Raw genomic sequence first — 20,168 nt, 5'->3', positions numbered from 1 at the left:
GTGATGACGTCACTATGACCTCATACTATGGACAATGCACTATATAACATGAGATATTGGACTACAGGGTGGTGACTCGTGCTTCCAACTCTCACTGGACTGTAATAATGACCCGTGTGTGCTGCGGCCACTTCAACTATAACACCCGCACACACAGAGCCCCTGCAGGCGGCGCCCCCTCCGCTCCCTTATAAGGGCTCCCCCATTGCGGCCACGCCCGGCTCTTGCTGACGCAGGAAGCTGTGTAGCCACGCCCTCTCCTGCCGCGCCTGCTGCTGTTGCCAGGGAGCCGTTGCTATAGTGCTGCGCGACTGTCCGCGTGCGCAGGCGGAAGTTCCCGGATCGAGGAGCCGCCATCTTTCCCGGGCTCAGCATCAGAGAGAGACAGAAGCGCTGGGAGACGGAGAGAGATACAATCGGCTGCCATCCGCCCAGTAGATCACCTCTAATCCCCTCTAGCGACAGCCATGGAAGAGCGAGAGGATCTGGTGTACCAGGCTAAGCTGGCCGAGCAGGCCGAGAGATATGACGGTAAGAGGAATGCGCGGCGGCGGGCGGGGAGAATGGAGGCGAGACAAAATGGCGGCGGGGCTGGAGAAGGGAGGACAGGACAAAGGAGAGGCGCAGCCCGGAGGCCGCGCAGTGCGGGGGGAGCGGCGCTCTCCTGGCGGCGGGGTCCGGGCCCGGGGGTAGCGGCGGCCCCGGCGGAGGGCAGAGCTCTGCGGCGGAGAGGAGGGCGGGCAGGGAGAGAGACGGCTGCAAAATGGCGACCGCCGAGCAGGGCGAGACCCCGGGGAGGCGGAGGTGTGATTGCGGGGAAGGCTCGCGGCTCTGCGCTTATTCTTGTGCGGTACCGCGGCTACAGGGCGGATCCCACTAGTGTGAACAGTCACCAGCCGTCCCCGACCGGCACCACAGGGGCATCCGCCTTATTCATTGCCGGGGCACACGTCCTACTGCGGGGTCACCAGCCCCCGGACATCACCCGGTGCCGCAGCCTCCGCCCATGCCCCGGCTCATTCATTCTGGTCAGACCGGTCCCGGGCTCAGGGCGCGTCCTCCTATTGTTGGGTGGAGACGCCGAGAGCTGCTCCCTACACCTGAGCCCCTGCAGCCGCCATAGCCCGGGACCCCGGCAGAGGGAACATGGCGCCCTTAAAGGGGCAGCTATCTATTGTTCACTGTTATCAGCCATTTTAGGGTGGGGAGTGACAGGAAATATAGAGGAATTCCTTCCTCCTCCATGTTCTCCCCAGTCCTAAGGAGCAGCACACACATCCCAGCTGTGCTCATACATAGAACCACCAGTCGTGTGCCCCCACCTCTAGCATTATAAAGGTGTGTGCCCAGGAAAGCTGGGTATGGAGCCGGCACTGACCTGGCTTAGATCTACCGCAGCATCGGAGAGCAGGCTGTAACAAGCATCCATAGAGGAGCCGGGTGTATGGCAACGCTGACTCAGGCTTTACTAGTATTCAGAAGTGGCACTTGGGAGCCTTAAAGGGCTATTCCCATTATCTAAAGGGCAAAAATAAAATTATGGTGGATCCCCACTAATCTAAGTGATGCTGTCTCATTCATTTTCTGATCCGCATGCAGTGTAAGAGGGCGAGCCATGGACGTGTCACAGCGGCAGTACTAGTGGTCACACGTGGCTTGCTGGTGGCTCACCTGTTGGGATTGTCATAAATCAGTCCGATATATTGTGAATGCAGCAGCTTTTCATGGTCTCTGATCTATGGAGGTCTCCCCATTGGGGGAAAGCCCTGTTGACCTCAACATCTTCTAGTGGGCAGGCCGGCTCTTCTTGGTGACCTGGATTATTTGGCTCGGCTCCCTATTAAATATTTTATAGGGAGCCTCCGTTTAGTTGCCAAAACCTATCCACGCCACTTTCTACCATAAGAGGCGTGTATTCTGATTTAGGGCGTGGAGCCACCCTCGTACACTGAAGAGTTGGCATTGGTTCAGCGCAAACAACCCATCACCAGCGTCTTCCTTTCCTCCCAATCTGCTTGGCCAAGCCCTGTCCGTACATAATGGGGGGGTGGAATCTGCATAATCAGCCTACTAACTCTTATACTCTGGACATTATACCTTTAATATGATATGATGGCCTCTTCCTCCCTCATAGACCAGACTTTACTTACATTTTATATACATAGCCAACTACTTTGATGGATGTACAATGGTAAGAAGTTTATTCTCACCCTTTAAAGGATGTCTACCACCAGGATGAAATATTGTAAACCAAGCACACTGACATACTGGTGTGTGCCCCCTCTGGCTGGATCTTCTCTTACTCTCCTGATGCCCTTATTTTTAAGAACAATTATGCAAATGAGCCCAAGGGGCTACATTGACATCTATGGTTCATTTGGATAAGTTTTAAAACTGTTTTTGTAAAAGCAAGGTCCTAAGTAGTTAAAAGAGCAGATCTGAGGGGCACAGACTGGTATGTCAGTGTACCTAGTTTACAGTCCTTCATCCTGGTGGTAGAGGTCCATTAAGCATCATTTTAAAATCTTTTTTTTTTTTTTTTTTTGTAAAATCTGTAGAATAAAAAACTGAGTTTAAATACACAGTATAATATCTGACCATTTCTCAGAAATGAGAATGGAAGTTGGGGTTATAAGAAGGCTTGCCTCTGAATCCGCAGTCCTCCATGTGTGGAGAATAGGGAGATCCTGCAGCTATCGTTAACAGGATACATTCATGGCTTGGATCTTATTGGTGCATTGTAGGGAACCTCCTGAGTGTATACCCTAGTGTGCCATACTACAGTATAGAGAAAGATGGAAGGGTCCTTATACGCTGTCATGGGTTTTGGACCATGTCCATGCATATACCTGAGGTAAGATGAAAACCTTTCCCTTGGGAAAATACCTGGTCTCCACAGTGTAGATGAGCCATTGTGCAATTTCACATGGCTCTTCTTATTTGCTCAGGTTGCTTACAGTTCATGGGTATCAAAAATGATAGAATGACTTGCTATTTTTCTGTCTTGCACTACATAATCATGTGGTCACAGCTTGGGCCGGTCCTAAGTTACTACAACATATTTAGTCCTTAAAGGACACCTGTCATCAGGTCTGTGTCACTAGTCCTGTCACTACTACCTGTTGGAGCAGCTCACAAGGATCCCATCCCAGCCTTTATCTAGTTATTTCATACATTATTCATTGTAAAATCATCTATTTTTTATCATGTAAATGAGGCTGGTCACATGGTCAGAGGCAGTGATGTCACCCCTGTTCCCCCTCCCCTCTCCTCCCCCTGCTCATGTCTGTGTGTAATGTATAGTAAAGCATGGCTAGTGTGTGTGCTGCATCTGCTGACATGCTGCATCCTCCTAATATACAGGTGAGAGACACAGACATCAGCTACACATGAATCTGACATGTTCTGCTGTAACATGGCTGCAGCCTGGAGCTGCTGTATCTCTCCTATATACACACACATGCACACACAGGCTGCAGGGGGCGTGGCCACCAGCACCAGGAAGCACATCATTATACAGCCTCACTCCATTATACAGGCTGTCAGTCAAGCACTGGGGGTGTGGCTGTGCCTCCCACTCATGAATAGAGTGGACAGCTTGAATATGATAATGACTCATCGGACATTTCACAGGTCATTTGCATACAGCTTTAGGACGTCATTGCTTAGGTTTACAGGCATGTAGAGGGACAATGAAGGGATAGAGGCAATGCTCTCTAATGGCAGTTTATGAAAATATATTTAGTTTAGGGGGGTTATTTTGCATGACGGGTTCTCTTTAAAGGCTTTCCGGTCCTGCCAATATTTATACAACAAGAATCACATTAGTGTTACACAGAGGATCAGGGATATATATATATTATACCAATTTTATTGACTTGGTTTGCAGCACAATTTCTAGCTAATTTCATCTGTGGAAAGGTTTTTCCTCTGATGGGATCTATTTCTGTTTATTACAGCGACTATGTAGACCATACATAGCCAGGAGGGGTCAATTCATTGGAATTCATTGGTCCAGATTTATCATAAGATCCTGCACACCAGATTTTTCACCATGTCTGATGGTATAAGGTTGTCTAGTTATACTTGGCACCTCCTATTTGTCGTTGTTCTTATCAGAAAACTTTTGGTGTTCAATCTGTTTTGCTTGCAAAGACGCACCCCACTTGTTCTAAAATTGTCTTAACCCCTTGAAACATATGTCGCAAGGCATTTAAAACCAAATTGCAACCAAAACCATTTGATAAAACTGCCTTGTTGCCTTACACCGAGTCTGTAATGGGAACTCCAGCCAACTAAACATGAGCTGACGCAGCTATGACTTTCCATTTCTACACCCCATCTCTTTCTTTCTAGACATTCGGCAACTGCTTTTTGCACTGCACCTTCTCCTTTGACTTCCTTAACCAGGGAGGTTAAGCTGTGATCTCCATATTTTTGATTATGTGATTATGAACCTGTCTTGATAATTTAATATGCAATGTATGTCATAGGATTGACGCCATCTTGCTATATTTTGTGCGCTTGAAGGGTCTCCCACCCTCCGATAATGCTAGCAGACACTGCCGCGCTGTACACTAGAAATGCCGGGCCGCTCTCATGAGGGGACGGGTTTAGGGTCGGTGACTGCCGCATGACGCGCGGCAGTGACCACTGGCCTATGGAGTAGGCGGGGCGGTCCGAGGTGCTGCCTCTTCCCCTCATGAATACGCGTTTCTAGTGTACAGCGCAGCAGTGTGTGTTAGCGTTCTAGGAGGTCTCCAATAATACTAGCAGTGTAACACTGCTGGGACTGTTGTAGCTGCTTACTTTAGTGCCATTTTTAAGGGTGACATGTCCTCTTTAATGGCTTCCTGTTCCTATCACATTTCTTTTGCTGCATCTCTCTGTTTAGGAAATCACTAGTTTTTCTCTATGTAAATGCACAGGTTTCTTTTCCCTTTTATTGACTTATTGAACATGGACCTGGCACCTTCCAGGAAGCCTAGGTGGGGTTTCCTTACTTTGGCTGGGAATTTCTAAATAAAGCTTTAGTTAAATATGTGGCTATTTTTGTTTGCTTTTCTCTTGGCCTGTGAGATGAGCTGCTGGAATTGAGCAGATGTATCAAAGGACATTTCTCTCTTGCTGTACGTTATTGGACCATTCGGTGAATGACAATAAAAGATCAGTCACATAATGTTGTCAGAAAGCACATGCTTGTTTGGATGGGCTCTTTTGTTCCATATCTTGCAGCTTTCAGCTGTGGACTTCTGTGTAAACTTTGGCCTGTAAAATGCTATCGTGGATTTCCTTAAAAGCAGTTTTGTGGGAATTTCTTAGAGCTACTAAGTTATCATATTCATTTGGTTGGAGTTATCACCAGGCATTGTGGAGCGCAGTAATTGGTGGGACCCCAAGAGCAAAAGGTCCATTGTCTTAGTTTGTTTTGTCAAATTTTGACATCCCAACATTAGCTGGAAATTTTTATTTATTTTGGGGGTGACTGGTAATTTTAAAGAAGCCTCTTTTATACTGAGTATTAAACTGATCCAAACGACTTGCTTTAGTTTTCATTAAAAAAAAATATCCCTGAATATACCCTCCACTCTTGCTTTTCTATTTCCTAGGCATATAATGATCACCTTTTATTGGGAACCCTCCTTTAGAGGACCTGTCACCAGTTTTTGACACCCCCCCCCCCCCCAAACCAACAATTCTTGCTGGTATAGAGTTAAAGTTCTCAGGTGCAATGGGCTGGATTTAACAATCTGTCCTATAGCAATCTAGAAAACTTGCCTTGTGCTCAATTGACTTCTATGTTACTGCTATACAAAAAAATTCTAAATATTCTGGAATCTGGAGCAGCACCTATTAAAGTGAACCTGTCACCAGAAATTGGTAAAAAAAAACCCAGTTATTACACGGAGGAGCTCTGAGGCAGGGAGAGCTTGATTTCACAATAAACTCTCCGCCTCCTTGACTTTATACAACTCATTTACATCTCATTTCAAGCTTGATTTTCTGGATGATACCACCACACTGGACCATGAAAGAAACCTGATCTAGAAGGTATTCGGCTGCTTGACAACAGACTGCTAGTGGTTTATTAGGTCAGTTTCTACTGACGGGTTCCCTTTAACAGGTTGTGAAAGGGTTTTTTTTGGGTCTGGAAAGTCTTGCGTTCAAGTTTGTGTTTATCCTGCAGTTACAAGCAATGCTGATAGATGTAATCTAAGCAAGAACTGTGTATGGGTTGTGCTTGGTAGCTTAAGGCTGATGCTTGGCACATTCCTACCTCTTCTAGAGTACTGCCAGTTTATCAGATGGCAGGTCCTAGAATAGCTCCTAAGCAGAGGGCATTGCATGATTTAGTGAGGGGTCATCGCCTTGTCTGTCTGACCTGTACTCAGTTATGGCACCTTGTGGAGAAGTGTTGGGTTTTTTTTTTTTTTCTTTCCAAACCCTGAATGTACGGCAAATAACTAATGCCATCGGCAGGCAGGAATAACAATGTGTACTCTGTGTGCTTGGCATCTATTCAGATTGTCGCAGGATGTCACCGATGCCTACACTAATGGAATTTTAGAGAGCGCTGATTTGCATAACTCCGTCTTGTAACCAGGGAGATTGAGATGTAGTATACAGAATTTATTGCATCCAAGCTGGTTGTCATTTTCCATGAAAGCTCATGACATTGGAAACTTGGGAAGTGTGATGTTTGATCATAACAAGGATTTGTGTAGATGCTGCTGTCTGATATATAGGATAATGTGGCATCTAATGTACATACAAAGAGCTTCCTCACATTAAAGGGATTATATAACTTCTAAACTTGGGGCAAAGGCTCTTGTTAACCGCATTTAGTGATGCTTTACAACAGGCACTAACATTTTTCCCGAAGGGTAATAATACTCCTCTTTACTATTTTTGAGTATTTTTAGCCGAGGAGGAGTATGAAAATTTCAGTAATGCGTCTACATAACTCATATCCGTATATGTTAATAGACGCTATCTATACAAAAAATTCATTTGGTCTGCTCACCGCACAGTGCTTGCACACTTACTCACTCACCGCACACACTTACTCACTCGACACACACACTCAGCTCCATATCCTCCTGCAGATGCTGCTAACATGCTGCTTGCAGATAGGACACTATGTACAACCTGCTCACCACCTCCTACTCTATAACATGGTGCTTGCAGATAGGACACAATGTATAATCTGCTCAGCTTCTCCTGCTCTATAACATGCTGCCTAAATACTGTCCACCACCCATATTATGTAGAGTCCCCTGTAAAACATTCACAACATGAAGGGAGTTTCTTCATTCCAATTGCAATAGTGCAGTTTATGGCCGGTGTCATCACTTACCATTCCTTTCACAGCTGCCAGCGCCAGAAAAGCTGATTCCTATCCACCACCTATGCAATTCAGTAGAATAGAAGGGACATTTCTTCTACATACTGATCCCTGCTCGGCACCTGCACATGCCGACTTTCTTATGTTTCATGCTGAAGATGGGAAGAACGGCAGGGACAACTGGAGCATGAAAAGGGGCAGCAACCCGCATGTTTTCCCCGGGGCCGGCGTACTCGCACCGGGTCTCTACAGCGCTGACACGGATCACGGCGTCACATGTCCTGCTGAGCAGTCCAGTGCACGCTGCGATCGCGCTATTGATATTTCCCTTCTTTGCAGCGCGCACCAAACCGCTTAGCCTGCACGCTGCAGAGAATAATTGCCAAGCGTACTTTTGCGCATGGCAATTATTTTGGGGGGGGAAATGGCGCCTCATCATGTGTCTATGACGCATGGTGAGCCGTTATTGCAACCTCTGAATGGGTGCTTAATTATAATCCTGTGCTCATATCGAGAAGACTGCTGAGAAGTAAAAGTATATCGACAATGATATGGAACTGGTAATTCTTAGTAAAATGTTTAACAAAAACCTCATAATGTGAAAAGTTCATTTTGTGTGTTGTTTATTTGACTTCTCCCCCCTTCCTACCTGTGTAGTACTTATTACCTTTATTAGATTGGTTTTAGCGCTGTATCATGCTGCTTATTGAATCTTTCACATGTAGAACAAGCAAGCTGTAAGCAATGTCTACTCTGCCACAATTTCTATTGCCATCTGTATAGACGCTATTCAGCATCTGTACTACATACTTATTTGCTTAATTTGCTCATAAACTGTTCCTGAATGGTATAAAGTCAATTTTCAAGTGGACATGTTGCCTCTCCTGACATGTCTGCTATTGTAGATAATTGTAATACCCTCAAGAAATAACAATTCTGGATATTCTTTTCTTATATTTTGTGTGCTTTCTGGCTCCACAGACTGATAATGTCTATTCAGTACAGTACTACTAGTATCAGACTGAATACGTTGTGATTTTTGCATAAAGAAAACTGATCAATGTGGTGCAGACAAAGGCTTTAGACAGATTTTTCAGTTGCTTTTATGACTTGTACAACAAAGTTGTTTTGTGAGGCAAAATGTGCATTAATATAATTTTTTGCAAAGGTTTGGGGGTGGACTAAGCCAATTACCACTAATAGTAGTCTTAAACTAACACCATATTTACCATCCACTGTAAAAGCATGAGACTGTCTACTCCCCAAAGTCCTAATTTGGTTATATCGAGCCCTCTGAATGTGTATGTCTAATGGTTTTTTTTCTTTTTCATGGCCTCCTAGAAATGGTTGAATCAATGAAGAAAGTGGCCGGGATGGATGTGGAATTGACAGTAGAAGAAAGAAACTTGCTGTCCGTCGCATATAAGAATGTGATCGGAGCTAGAAGAGCGTCCTGGAGGATAATCAGCAGCATTGAACAGAAAGAGGAGAGCAAAGGCTCAGAAGAGAAACTTAAAATGATCAAGGATTATCGGACAACGGTGAGAACTCTTCCTCATTTTGTTTTAAAGCTCATTGTTTCGGACATTGTTGTAAATTAGTTACAGAAATGTTTCTTGCTGTCTGTATGGGAGAAACCCAGGTGCCACAAACTATTCCACATCTCTGAAAGCAGAATTTTTCAACTTTAGTACAGAGATTGGACCAAATTTAGAGTAGAGTAAATGTATTTTGCAGGTAGCATTACCTACCAATCTAATTTCCTTCCTCTGCTGGGTTCATATCCTCTACAGCACTGAACGGCTTTTCTTATTGTTCTAATGCTGAGGACTGTGATGGTCAAGTGCCATAGTCACCATTAGTCAATAACTGGTGAAGTTTAATTCTAATCTTTCTATAGAGCCGTTATATTCAACAGCGCTTCACAAATCATGAGTGGACATACACTAACAAAGACAATGTAGTATTAGTAACTTGTTCATAAGAAATAATAGGAATGAGGGACCTGCTTGCCAGTAAAGTTTTGTTTTTTATGTGAATAGTAGTTTGCTTTTAATATGTATTGTATGTATTAACTTTCCTACCTGCCCCAGGTATTATCTTTTCATTGACAGGATCTTTCATGAGACACATTACACACTTTCTGGGAGGGCAATTAAAACTTGACTTTGTTCGGCACTCATTACTTGCTAACATTTCCCTAGATAATTTATTTTTAGAAAATGTGCATCTATGCTTTTCCAGGGTCCTATTGCACAACTAGACCATGTGAAACTACCTGCTTGTGGATTTACACATTTGGCTGCATTTTGTGCTCTAGGTTCTGGTGTATGCTACCGTTCCTAGGAAGGGGGGTGCCATTTAATGAATGACTAAGCACGGAAGGAATGGGGTACCGAAAAGGGAACAGTCTTGCAGGAAATGAACGACAGATGTGTCTTAACTCATGCACACACATCCAGCATTCAGCAGTAACCCGCCAGGAGTTTTAATAGAGCTTCAGTAATATGTTATGTAAATGTAGACTGCAAAGACTGCGTAATATAGCAAGTGACTTATGTGATGACTTTGTCTTGTAGGTTGAGACTGAACTGCAATGTATCTGTAATGACATTCTGGATGTACTGGACAAGCACCTCATTCCAGCTGCAAGCAGTGGAGAGTCTAAGGTTTTTTACTATAAAATGTGAGTATCACAATGACTGCGAGTATAGGGGCACCAAGCTTTTTTTGATACCTTGTGCCATAAGGGATATGCAAGTTGTGTATTGGTGTAATAATCTTGTTCCATACAAAGACACAATGTAACTTTTATGTGTACTTATCTTTTGTTGTGTAGGAAAGGAGACTACCACCGATACCTGGCAGAGTTTGCCATAGGCAATGACCGAAAAGAGGCTGCAGAGAACAGCTTGGTAGCCTATAAAGCTGCAAGTGATATTGCAATGACAGAACTTCCTCCAACACATCCCATTCGTTTAGGTCTTGCTCTCAATTTCTCTGTGTTCTATTATGAAATTCTTAATTCCCCTGACCGTGCATGCAGGTATGTGGCTCTTTTTTACAAATGCTATATTTTACACTTCAGTAGTTATACATATTATACATGGCTTTTCAGATGTTTACTACAGAATTCTATATTTACACACATTGGCTACAGTAGTCAATTACTGAGCTAAAACACCAGTGCTTTGGTTATTGCTTATTGAATGCCATCCTTGGCTTTTTCAACTGATGTTTTTCAACAGTAAAAATAGAAAAGTTGGCATATACAAATTAAAGCCTCCTGTTTAGAGATTTCCTAGGCATAATCTCCAACCTGATCTTGAAATGCAAATACATTTTGGACTGTTGACTTGATGCTCCTTTTTACAAGTAGTAAATACCATGCATTTGGTTCCACTAATTACTATTTTGTTTTTCTCTGTGCCAAATGCCTGCTCTGGTTGGAGAATATGACTAGACAAATGTCTAAGAACTCTTCTACGCTCCCAGTAGAAAGCAACCAATGGGTGCCATCACTAATGGCTGCCTTCTATTTAGATTGTCCCTCCACATGTCAGGTTACTAAAGATGTGGTTTGGTTTGAGGCAATACCATATTTAGTATAAAGAGATGGCTGCTCTGATGCAGACCCAATAGAAACTTCCAGACTAACCGTGGTCTGCTTCTTTAAGGTTGGCAAAAGCAGCATTCGATGATGCTATTGCAGAACTGGATACACTGAGTGAAGAAAGTTACAAGGACTCCACGCTTATCATGCAATTGTTACGTGATAATCTGACACTATGGACTTCGGATATGCAAGGTGATGGTAAGTAGGCCCTTCTCTTAACAGTGGTAATGCCCTGTTGTCAGTTTGTTTTATAGCCCCCCACACAAGTGTAATTTGTTGACCACAAGTCCCCATTAGTTGTAGGCTGTACTCTTCTGCCTCCCAGCACAGGCTTAGTCCGTACCATGGTGTTACTGATACTATGGCCGCCCATCTCTCCCATATGCAAATGCACTGTACAGTTTGTTTCATTTCGTAGGGTTACGATTCTGTACTAGTGCTATGAGCTGATTTCCACCCCAAGTGTAGTCTTTTCACTCCATCACTTGGCTGTGTCCTCCCACTTATGCTTTTTAACATCACCTTCACTTCATGATCCTGTTCTTCCCTTTCTTATGTAGATTCCTAAAGGAAAACCTGCGTGTCCCTTTCCTAAATATTCTTTGTAAGTTGTGGTCAGGGTTGCCTGATGAGGCTTGTTTGTTTCATCATAACCTCTGCATCCGTTTGTTCTTTGTGGTGCATTTACTAGTTTTACACTGTGTGGAGCACATATTGGCCGATCTGGATATTACTGAGTGCATGGTCTAACTTCCGACTGTCACATTAATGTTGATGCTTTTTGTAAAAGCTTAAGAAAATATTGTGAAAGTGACTCACTCCTAGTTAATATTATTTGGATATCAGATGAGTAGACTTGTGGGGGACATTACAGTATATCGTTGGTGAGTTGACATATGAAGATTTTGAAGGGAACCTTTCACCAGGTTTTACCCCACTAAATTACTTGTACCCATTTACTTTTATAAAATCTCCTCCAATATTGGGTAATTAATGAAAATGGAATGAGAAGAGTCTTAAGATGACGCCAGTTTAGTGGTTGCAAGTGTAGTATCACTTAAGTCCCTTATCTTCTGTTATGTAGTATCTAGAAACAAGCTTCATATTAAAGATGACATTCTTATCTTTCATATCCAATCAGGCTTGTGGCTCTGTGAGCTACAGAGCAGAACATACATTCAAGGGATGGGTGAGAACTGCATCTTTATCTGCAGCTGTTTGTATCTCTGGTTCGGTAGCACACAGACAGAAGCCCGATGTGATCTGAAAGATGAGATATTTCTTTTTAATGACACACAAATTTGTTTCTAGGTCCTATAGAACAAGAAGATGGGGCTCTAAAGTGACACTAACCCTGCAACCACTAAAACTGACTTATCACATGTAAAAATAGGATACAAAGAGTCATTTCAATGACTTTAAGGGAGATTCTTTTTAATAGGTAAACAAGTGAAATTTCTAGAAAGGACATTTCATGCCCTGCATGATTAGACCGGTAGTTAAGTGGGATAAACCGTGGTCACAGGTTCTCTAGGACCTTCCCTCCGAATACTCAGCAGCGAACCAATACCCGTTAGAAGTCAAAACCATGTTCTTCCATTTCAACAGTTTTCTCTATTGGTTGAGATTTAGCAGCACAACATTTGCAATGCTAAACAAGGGCAATACAGTGGCTGCATGATTACATCATGTGTATGATACAGCATAGTATGAATATGACCCAGGCATACCGCTGGTTGGTAATGCAGCAGTGGTCTTTGCTGGGAAATAAGAATATGCTGAAATATTCTTCGGAACAATCTGTCATCCATTTTTTTTTCTGCAAATGAAACTGTTTTCTTCTATGATCTCCAGTACCACCCATTCACCCAGTGGTTGACAGCCTTTTAAAAAGTAAATTAAAACTTGTTCACCAAGCTGAAAAGTGACAGATGGCTGGAAAACAGGAAATATATATTTGGAAATCTTAGTGTCCTACATTATGCTGCCCGTTAATTGTGGAGATAAATGGGAGCTGGTAGATTCCCTTTAAATTCTAGTAAGGGCTCTGTTGGGAGCACAGTTTTTGCAGCTGAGCTGCAAACCAAGGCTGTGTATTCATAGCTTGTGAAATGTCAGTCCTTTGTGTATCTGTACTGTGATTTGGCTTGTGTGCACTTACTTAATTTTACTAATGTTATTGTGGAGTTATACATTTTTATCTAATCCTTTTTTCATTTAACTTTACCCATTTTACTTCCATTTTCTGACCTTCATCTTGGAATTTGCAAACTAAAGCAGTGGTAAATAGCTGCACGTAGAATCCCAATGCGGTGGCGTTAACTTGCATATAAAGTTTTATCTGAAAGTCGTCTTGACCATGCTGAATATATCAAGATCTATTGTGTAGTGTGCAACACATGGGCATGGTGTGAGCAGATGCAAAAGGCTGTTTATGGTGTACCTAGCATGTCCCCTCACATCATTGAGGGTTATTCCCAATCTATCCCCACTCCATTCAAGATCCAACACTTAGGGCTCATTTGATGAAAAAAAAATAGTCAAAACTTGCCTTTCCGACCCCCCCCCCCCCCCCCCCCTATGTACAGGGGGGGGCTGGGACAGGCTGTCTATATATTGGCTGTGACCAATGCATTTACCACCCTCTGCTTATACTTGAGTCAGTAGGTTTTACTAGTTTCTTTGGCAAATTAGGGGCCTCTGCTTGTATTAGGTTCGGGTTGGCTTATACTAGAGTATATACGGCAAGTGTAGAATAAATGGTGGCATGAGGCAGATGGGCATTAAGGGGGTTGTCTGGGAATACTAATTGTTATATGCCTTGTGCCCCCTTATACTTTGCTCCTCCGGGGCTTTCGTTCTGTATACAGGGGCCGGTGTTGATGCGGTGGCTACAGTCCTTTGTCTCTTACAGCAGGAGTTTCCACTCACTTCTATTGTCTATGTCCTGGTAATCCAATCCTACTGCTATAAGACTCTCTGCTGCCTAGTGATTGAATGTTTCAGTGAAGACGACCGCTTTCTGATCTGTCCACCTGTTATCTTCAGCTCCTTCTTATGCATAGATGTCATAAGTACTGGGAGAAAGGTAACGCAGGTGGCGTGATGATCTGGAATGTCTCTTGCTGCAGTTTATTGCTGTTACTACCGGTGTTACCACTCTCTGCTAGGGAGGTTCTGGCGGTCAGAATAAAGCTTTCAGAAATGCCCAGCATTGATGAGCAACTTTTCAATTTTTGTTCTTTCAGGTGAAGAACAGAATAAAGAAGCACTGCAGGATGTGGAAGATGAAGCTCAGTGAGACCTTAAAAGCCAAGAAGAGACCCTCTCTAACCAACTGCCCCTTCCCTCCAAATATCCCGTCTCACTCTGAGGACCATCAAAATTTGACTTTTACACTGGTTCTCAGGATTTAGGTTCCTGCCCAATTGGGTGTATCATTTTTACACAGTTTAAGAATTCTTAAAGGCAAGAGTGAATGACTGTGGATTTTGCTGCTGCTGCCAGCCATCCTAGGTTCTTTAAGACACTAACAGGACTGCATAGAGGCTTTTTTCAGCATTAGATTTGTCTCCGTGCCATCCAGCACTATAACCTCTTAGAAACACATAGAACAGGCAAAAGACGTTACTCCTTAGGGCAGACCAGAGTCAATCGCACTGTAGAATTTGTGTGGTGGCTTTTCAGTTTTTTTTTCTCCCCCTCCTTATTTTATAAATGTTTTGAAACTGAATTTAACTCTATTGTTTAAAATGTGGTTAGAGCTTGACGTCGCAGATTGCTTCAGAATGTCCTTGTAGTGGTTTTGCTGTAAAAGTGTTTTACAAACTGTGCAAACATGTTGCTGAAAACTCTGGTGCTGGTATCACGTCAACAATCCGTGTTTATTCATTCTTGCCTCCTTTTTACTTTTTTTTTTTTTCTTTTTCTTTTTTTTTTTCTCCCCTCTCCTCAGAGCAGGTTAGCATTGGAGCTGGTGTTGAATAGCCTGCATGCGTGTTAAATTTTTTTTTTTGTTTTTCTATCTTCTCCCCTCCCTTTTCCCCTCCTCCTCCTCCCCCCTTTCTCTTGCTCAACCTATCTTTCGTTCAGTATGTGTAACTTGAAGCTAATTTGTACTACTGGATATCTGACTGGAGCCACAGATACAGAATCTGTCATTGTTCTTACTGAAACACAGCATGGAATTAACATTAAACTTAAATAAACAAAACCTAAATTAAAAATGCCAAATATTACTGTTACTTGACCTCTTCTTGTCTGTGTAAGGATATTCTGTTGGTAGTCAAAGTAGCCTTTAAGGGCCCGCTTTCTCTCCTCCTATGATTATACACAAACTGCTATTAAATTAGACCGGTCGCCTGCATACACGATGGAGGCAGCAAATTTGTGGGTAAAGCCATTGCTCCGCATATTTAACGGTGACCTCAGTGAGACTTTGATGTCACTAGCAGTTTTGCACAGGATTGCAGTGTTATAATGGTCCATCCTCCGCTGTGTGCAGGAGGAGCCTGGGTCTATGTTGCCAGTACTGTTCAGAAAACTAGTCTTGTGTGTGTGTGTGTGGCTGTGTTATTGGCTAAACATAAACTGGAGGTACATACTCTGCTTGCTATATGGGTATTTAAAATTTTCATGAGGATTTGCCAAAACTTGTAATTTTATTGAAGTTTTGAGTTTGTCGGAATGGGGTACTATTGATCAGTATAGTAATGGTTTAGCTTTTAGTCTCAATGGTGTATTAATTTTATTTTATTTTTTTTTCTTTCTATTTTTGTTTAGTTTTTTTCCTCAAACTTAAAATGTTGCCCAAGTGTAATTGGCTTCATTAAAATAAAGGCATCCATATAAAGTGACCATTTTTAGCTTTTTATTTTGCCGGAACCGAAGATGCGACTTGGAGGCTATACAGAGGTGTCCTTTAACTCTGCATAGACATTATGGGTTCATTACACTGCAGAAATATCTATAGCACCAATCATGGGGATTAAAGACTTCATATTGGTAGCTCTTGTGATTTGATTTGAGTCCTGTATATTTCCATAGTAACTTGGCAAAATCCACATCGGCCATTGAGGGCACGTTCACATATTGCGTTTTGGTCGTGTTTTCATTGCGTTTGAAACGCATATACAACAGCTGAAGAGAGGTGATTTGTCTAATTACATTACCGTTTACATTTGTAAACACAATGTCAACACATGCGTTAACGCGTTGTTAACACATGTGTTAACATTGCCTTTAAGATGCGTTTTGTAAACATAAATGTTAACATGTGATGTAATTAGACAAATCACCTCTCCTCAGCTGTTTTAGATGCGTGTCAAAACGCAACGTGTGAACGCGCCCTCAAGTGTCAAAGTCCTATGATGGATAAGGGACTACAAACCAAATTGCAGAGGAAAGTGGTTTATGTGGTTCACTGGTACCTTCTAAAATGGGATAGATGTAAAATTATGGGAATTTTCTGAGGTAATTGAAGCTCTAACATGATGCAAAAATGTAACAATGGGAAAGATTAAACAGTGTGCCAACTAAGCCAATGGTAAAGGCTTAGCTATATGTAAAGCAGATCAACATGCATTTAAAATCATAAATTGAACTGGAACTGTGGTGGAGATGTACAAAACTGACAGATATGGATATACATGTACTTGCCATGCATCTGGACTACTTTGTTATATTTGTGGAGCAAGTTGCTGCTTCCTTTTTCTTTTTCGTGAGGTCCTTACACTATGATTTGGTAAAGTCACAAGGAATTAAATCCATATCCCATTAGATTCCTGGATGTAAAAGGAACCAAGGCTAAAAACCATGTTCTATGATGAGTCGTGTTCTCAAGCAAGGTCTACTCTCCATAGGAAGCTGACTGAGACATTGAGCAGTACAATGGTATGTTTTTATCTGTTTTACAAGGAATAAGCAGAATAGAGCAAAACGAGATGTATGATATGAGTCTGGTACACCAGGGATTTACACAACCATAGTTTCAGACTTACACTGATTTTCCAATATCTCCATGCTAAGTCCATAAAGCATCTTGAAGTATTTTATCAGAAATTTTAAGTGCATCGTGGATCTACACCTATAGAAGGCGACTTTATGAACTTTGGCATCCCATTTATAATAGGGGAGGTCCATCTGCTGTTTGTTCATACGACTATCACAGATCTGTGTGTAAGCTTCATACTGGTTGATTGCCCTTAGATTATTAGTGAATATAATTGTTCTAGTACCAAACATATACCGGTAATTGTGAGCAGAATATCCTAAGATAGGATTTAAAAATGTTCTCTATAAACCCATCGGATAAACCAATTAAAGATCACTGCAGTGTAGTGTAAATGTACACTTCTGAGTTTATAGCATTTCTTGACTTAGTGATGACCCTCCCATTTCATGACTTGGAGGGGGGAGGGCACCTGCACAAGACTTGAAAATAACAAATTCTTACAGTGTCCACATAAAAAAAAAAAATCACATTCGCTTATTAAATCTGACTGTCCTACCAGAAGTCTGGGGTCAATCTCTTCAAAGAAGACATCGTTCAAACACAAAGATGAACTTAACACACTAAGATTTTTGGCCACTCTTACACAAATGTTCCTTCATCATTCCTGAATGTTCTTCAAATGATTCAGCATTTCTGCCACTTTAGTGCTTACTGCAAACTCTTAGGGTGCATTCACACGTTGCAGTTAAAACTGAATCGCAATCAGCTTTGAGGTGGTTTTAGGTGCAGTTTTGTCAATTTAACAGGTGAAAGACATGAACTGAATGGGTGAATTTGATTTTGAAGGGGAAACCTGCTCCACAAATGTCATTCACTCGTTCAGTTCACGTCTTTCACCTGCTCAATTGACAAAACTGCACATAAAACCACCTCAAAGCTAATTGCGATGCAGTTTTAACTGCAACGTGTGAACGCACCCTTAGTGAATCTTTGTTTACATGTCTGAGGTCTGCTGAAGCTGGAGAGTATGTCCTCCTGCTCCCTCCCCTCTCACTGTGTCTGTCAATGTAACTAATGGAGTGAGAAACAGGAAGCTGTGTATGAATGCAGGGGGCAGCTTGGTGATAGAAGGGAAAGGCTGAAGATCTCAAATAAGGTGCAGGTACATGAAGACTTGTCTAACGGAGCATATTTATTGAAAAGAATATTCAAGAATGTACTACAATGGCACATTGCAAAAAAGAAAGCTTGTGGTAAGTACCTGCTACTATTATACTTGTTCCTTATTTTGTATCCCTACAACTGCAAGGAAAAAAAAAACATTTTTCAGCTGGGAAAGATGAGGGCTAAAAAGAAAAGCAGAAGCTCAGCCTGTAGTTATTCATTCATATAAGACCTTCCTTAACATTGTTTTCCCCATTCAGCAGATAATTGCTATGGTTTTTCTCCATCAATTCTCCATGGTTTTCTAGATCTCTGCTTGCTGTCATTCAATAGAAAGCTTCACAGCTTATAGAAATCTATCCCTGGTGATGTGATGTCACACAGGTGCACGACAAATATTTTTAGATAGTAGATCAACCCATACGCCCCCTGTAGTCCAGAAATGGGCTCACGGGTCGATACAGCCCTGTACATAGGAAAAGATAGGACATGTGCTACCGTGCGCCGTGCATCGCTATGGGGAGGGGTCATAGCCAGGCGGGCATACGCTCGTGTAAATGTAGCCCAATGCCAGCGGCACATGTGCTGTTTTTAAACGGTCCGTTACAAAATGCATGCATTTTTAAAATTTCAGCCGTTTTTGACTGGTTCTACCAATTATCTTAATTAAAACGGGTCAAAAATGGATGCGTTTTCAAACGGACTGCTTAAAATTGGCCCAAAAACGGGTTCAAAACGCCACGTGTGCCGCCGGCCTTGAGGTGACCAATGCAAATATTTAATTGCTGACACAATAGTCTCAGTAAAAGATCAATGCATAAAATGTATATTAGAAATAGAAACTTCTTACCCATGTGTGCCTAATAACAAAGGAACATAATAATCTCTTTCTTTATATAGCTCACACAGATTACGCAGCGCTGCACAGAGTTTACCAGATCGGTTCCTGTCCCCAATGGGGCATTTTAAATCAAGCCAGATGTACAAGACTGGATAAAAGTCGCAATTCCTGGCGCTGCGCCAGGAGTTGAGACTATTTCCTCCCTTGTGCCATGTTATCGGTGAGTGGTCCAGGGATGTGAAAGGGGCCGTCTCTGGCTTTGGAGCAGGGCAGGAACATGCACAATATACACTCACCGGCCACTTTATTAGGTACACCTGTCCAACTGCTCGTTAACACTTAATTTCTAATCAGCCAATCACATGGCAGCAACTCAGTGCATTTAGGCATGTAGACATGGTCAAGACAATCTCCTGCAGTTCAATCTCCTGCAGTATGGGGAAGAAAGGTGATTTGAGGCCTTTGAACGTGGCATGGTTGTTGGTGCCAGAAGGGCTGGTCTGAGTATTTCAGAAACTGCTGATCTACTGGGATTTTCACGCACAACCATCTCTAGGGTTTACAGAGAATGGTCCGAAAAAAAGAAAAAACATCCAGTGAGCGGCAGTTCTGTGGGCGGAAATGCCTTGTTGATGCCAGAGGTCAGAGGAGAATGGGCAGACTGGTTCGAGCTGATAGAAAGGCAACAGTGACTCAAATTGCCACACGTTACAACCAAGGTAGGCAGAAGAGCATCTCTGAACGCACAGTACGTCGAACTTTGAGGCAGCAGAAGACCACACCGGGTGCCACTCCTTTCAGCTAAGAACAGGAAACTGAGGCTACAATTTGCACAAGCTCATCGAAATTGGACAGTAGAAGATTGGAAAAACGTTGCCTGGTCTGATGAGTCTCGATTTCTGCTGCAACATTCGGATGGTAGGGTCAGAATTTGGCGTCAACAATATGAAAGCATGGATCCATCCTGCCTTGTATCAACGGTTCAGGCTGGTGGTGGTGGTGTCATGGTGTGGGGAATATTTTCTTGGCACTCTTTGCGCCCCTTGGTACCAATTGAGCATCGTTGCAACGCCACAGCCTACCTGAGTATTGTTGCTGACCATGTCCATCCCTTTATGACCACAATGTACCCAACATCTGATGGCTACTTTCAGCAGGATAATGCGCCATGTCATAAAGCTGGAATCATCTCAGACTGGTTTCTTGAACATGACAATGAGTTCACTGTACTCAAATGGCCTCCACAGTC

The 20,168-nt window shown here is 42.7% G+C and overlaps 1 protein-coding gene across 2 annotated transcripts; it reads left to right on the top strand.

The window, feature by feature from the left end:
• The first annotated feature begins 246 nt into the window (after positions 1-246).
• YWHAE (tyrosine 3-monooxygenase/tryptophan 5-monooxygenase activation protein epsilon) lies at positions 247-15,205 on the top strand. 2 transcript variants are annotated; one of them, XM_072138153.1, is made up of 7 exons: positions 247-531; positions 8,687-8,886; positions 9,925-10,031; positions 10,185-10,391; positions 11,023-11,159; positions 11,522-11,565; positions 14,210-15,205. In XM_072138153.1, exons 1-6 carry the CDS (start codon positions 468-470, stop codon positions 11,527-11,529), a joined length of 723 nt encoding a protein of 240 aa, XP_071994254.1. In that variant the 5' UTR covers positions 247-467; the 3' UTR covers positions 11,530-11,565; positions 14,210-15,205. The 2 variants fall into 2 exon arrangements, with proteins under 2 accessions (XP_071994254.1, XP_071994253.1); XM_072138152.1 differs by lacking the exon at positions 11,522-11,565 and having other exon boundaries at positions 249-531.
• The last annotated feature ends 4,963 nt before the right edge of the window (positions 15,206-20,168 follow it).

Source organism: Engystomops pustulosus, chromosome 2 (genome assembly GCF_040894005.1).
Source record: "Engystomops pustulosus chromosome 2, aEngPut4.maternal, whole genome shotgun sequence".
NCBI classification, from domain to species: domain Eukaryota; kingdom Metazoa; phylum Chordata; class Amphibia; order Anura; family Leptodactylidae; genus Engystomops; species Engystomops pustulosus.
Note: the sequence above shows the minus strand (reverse complement) of the source record. Positions and strands in the feature narration are given on the sequence as shown.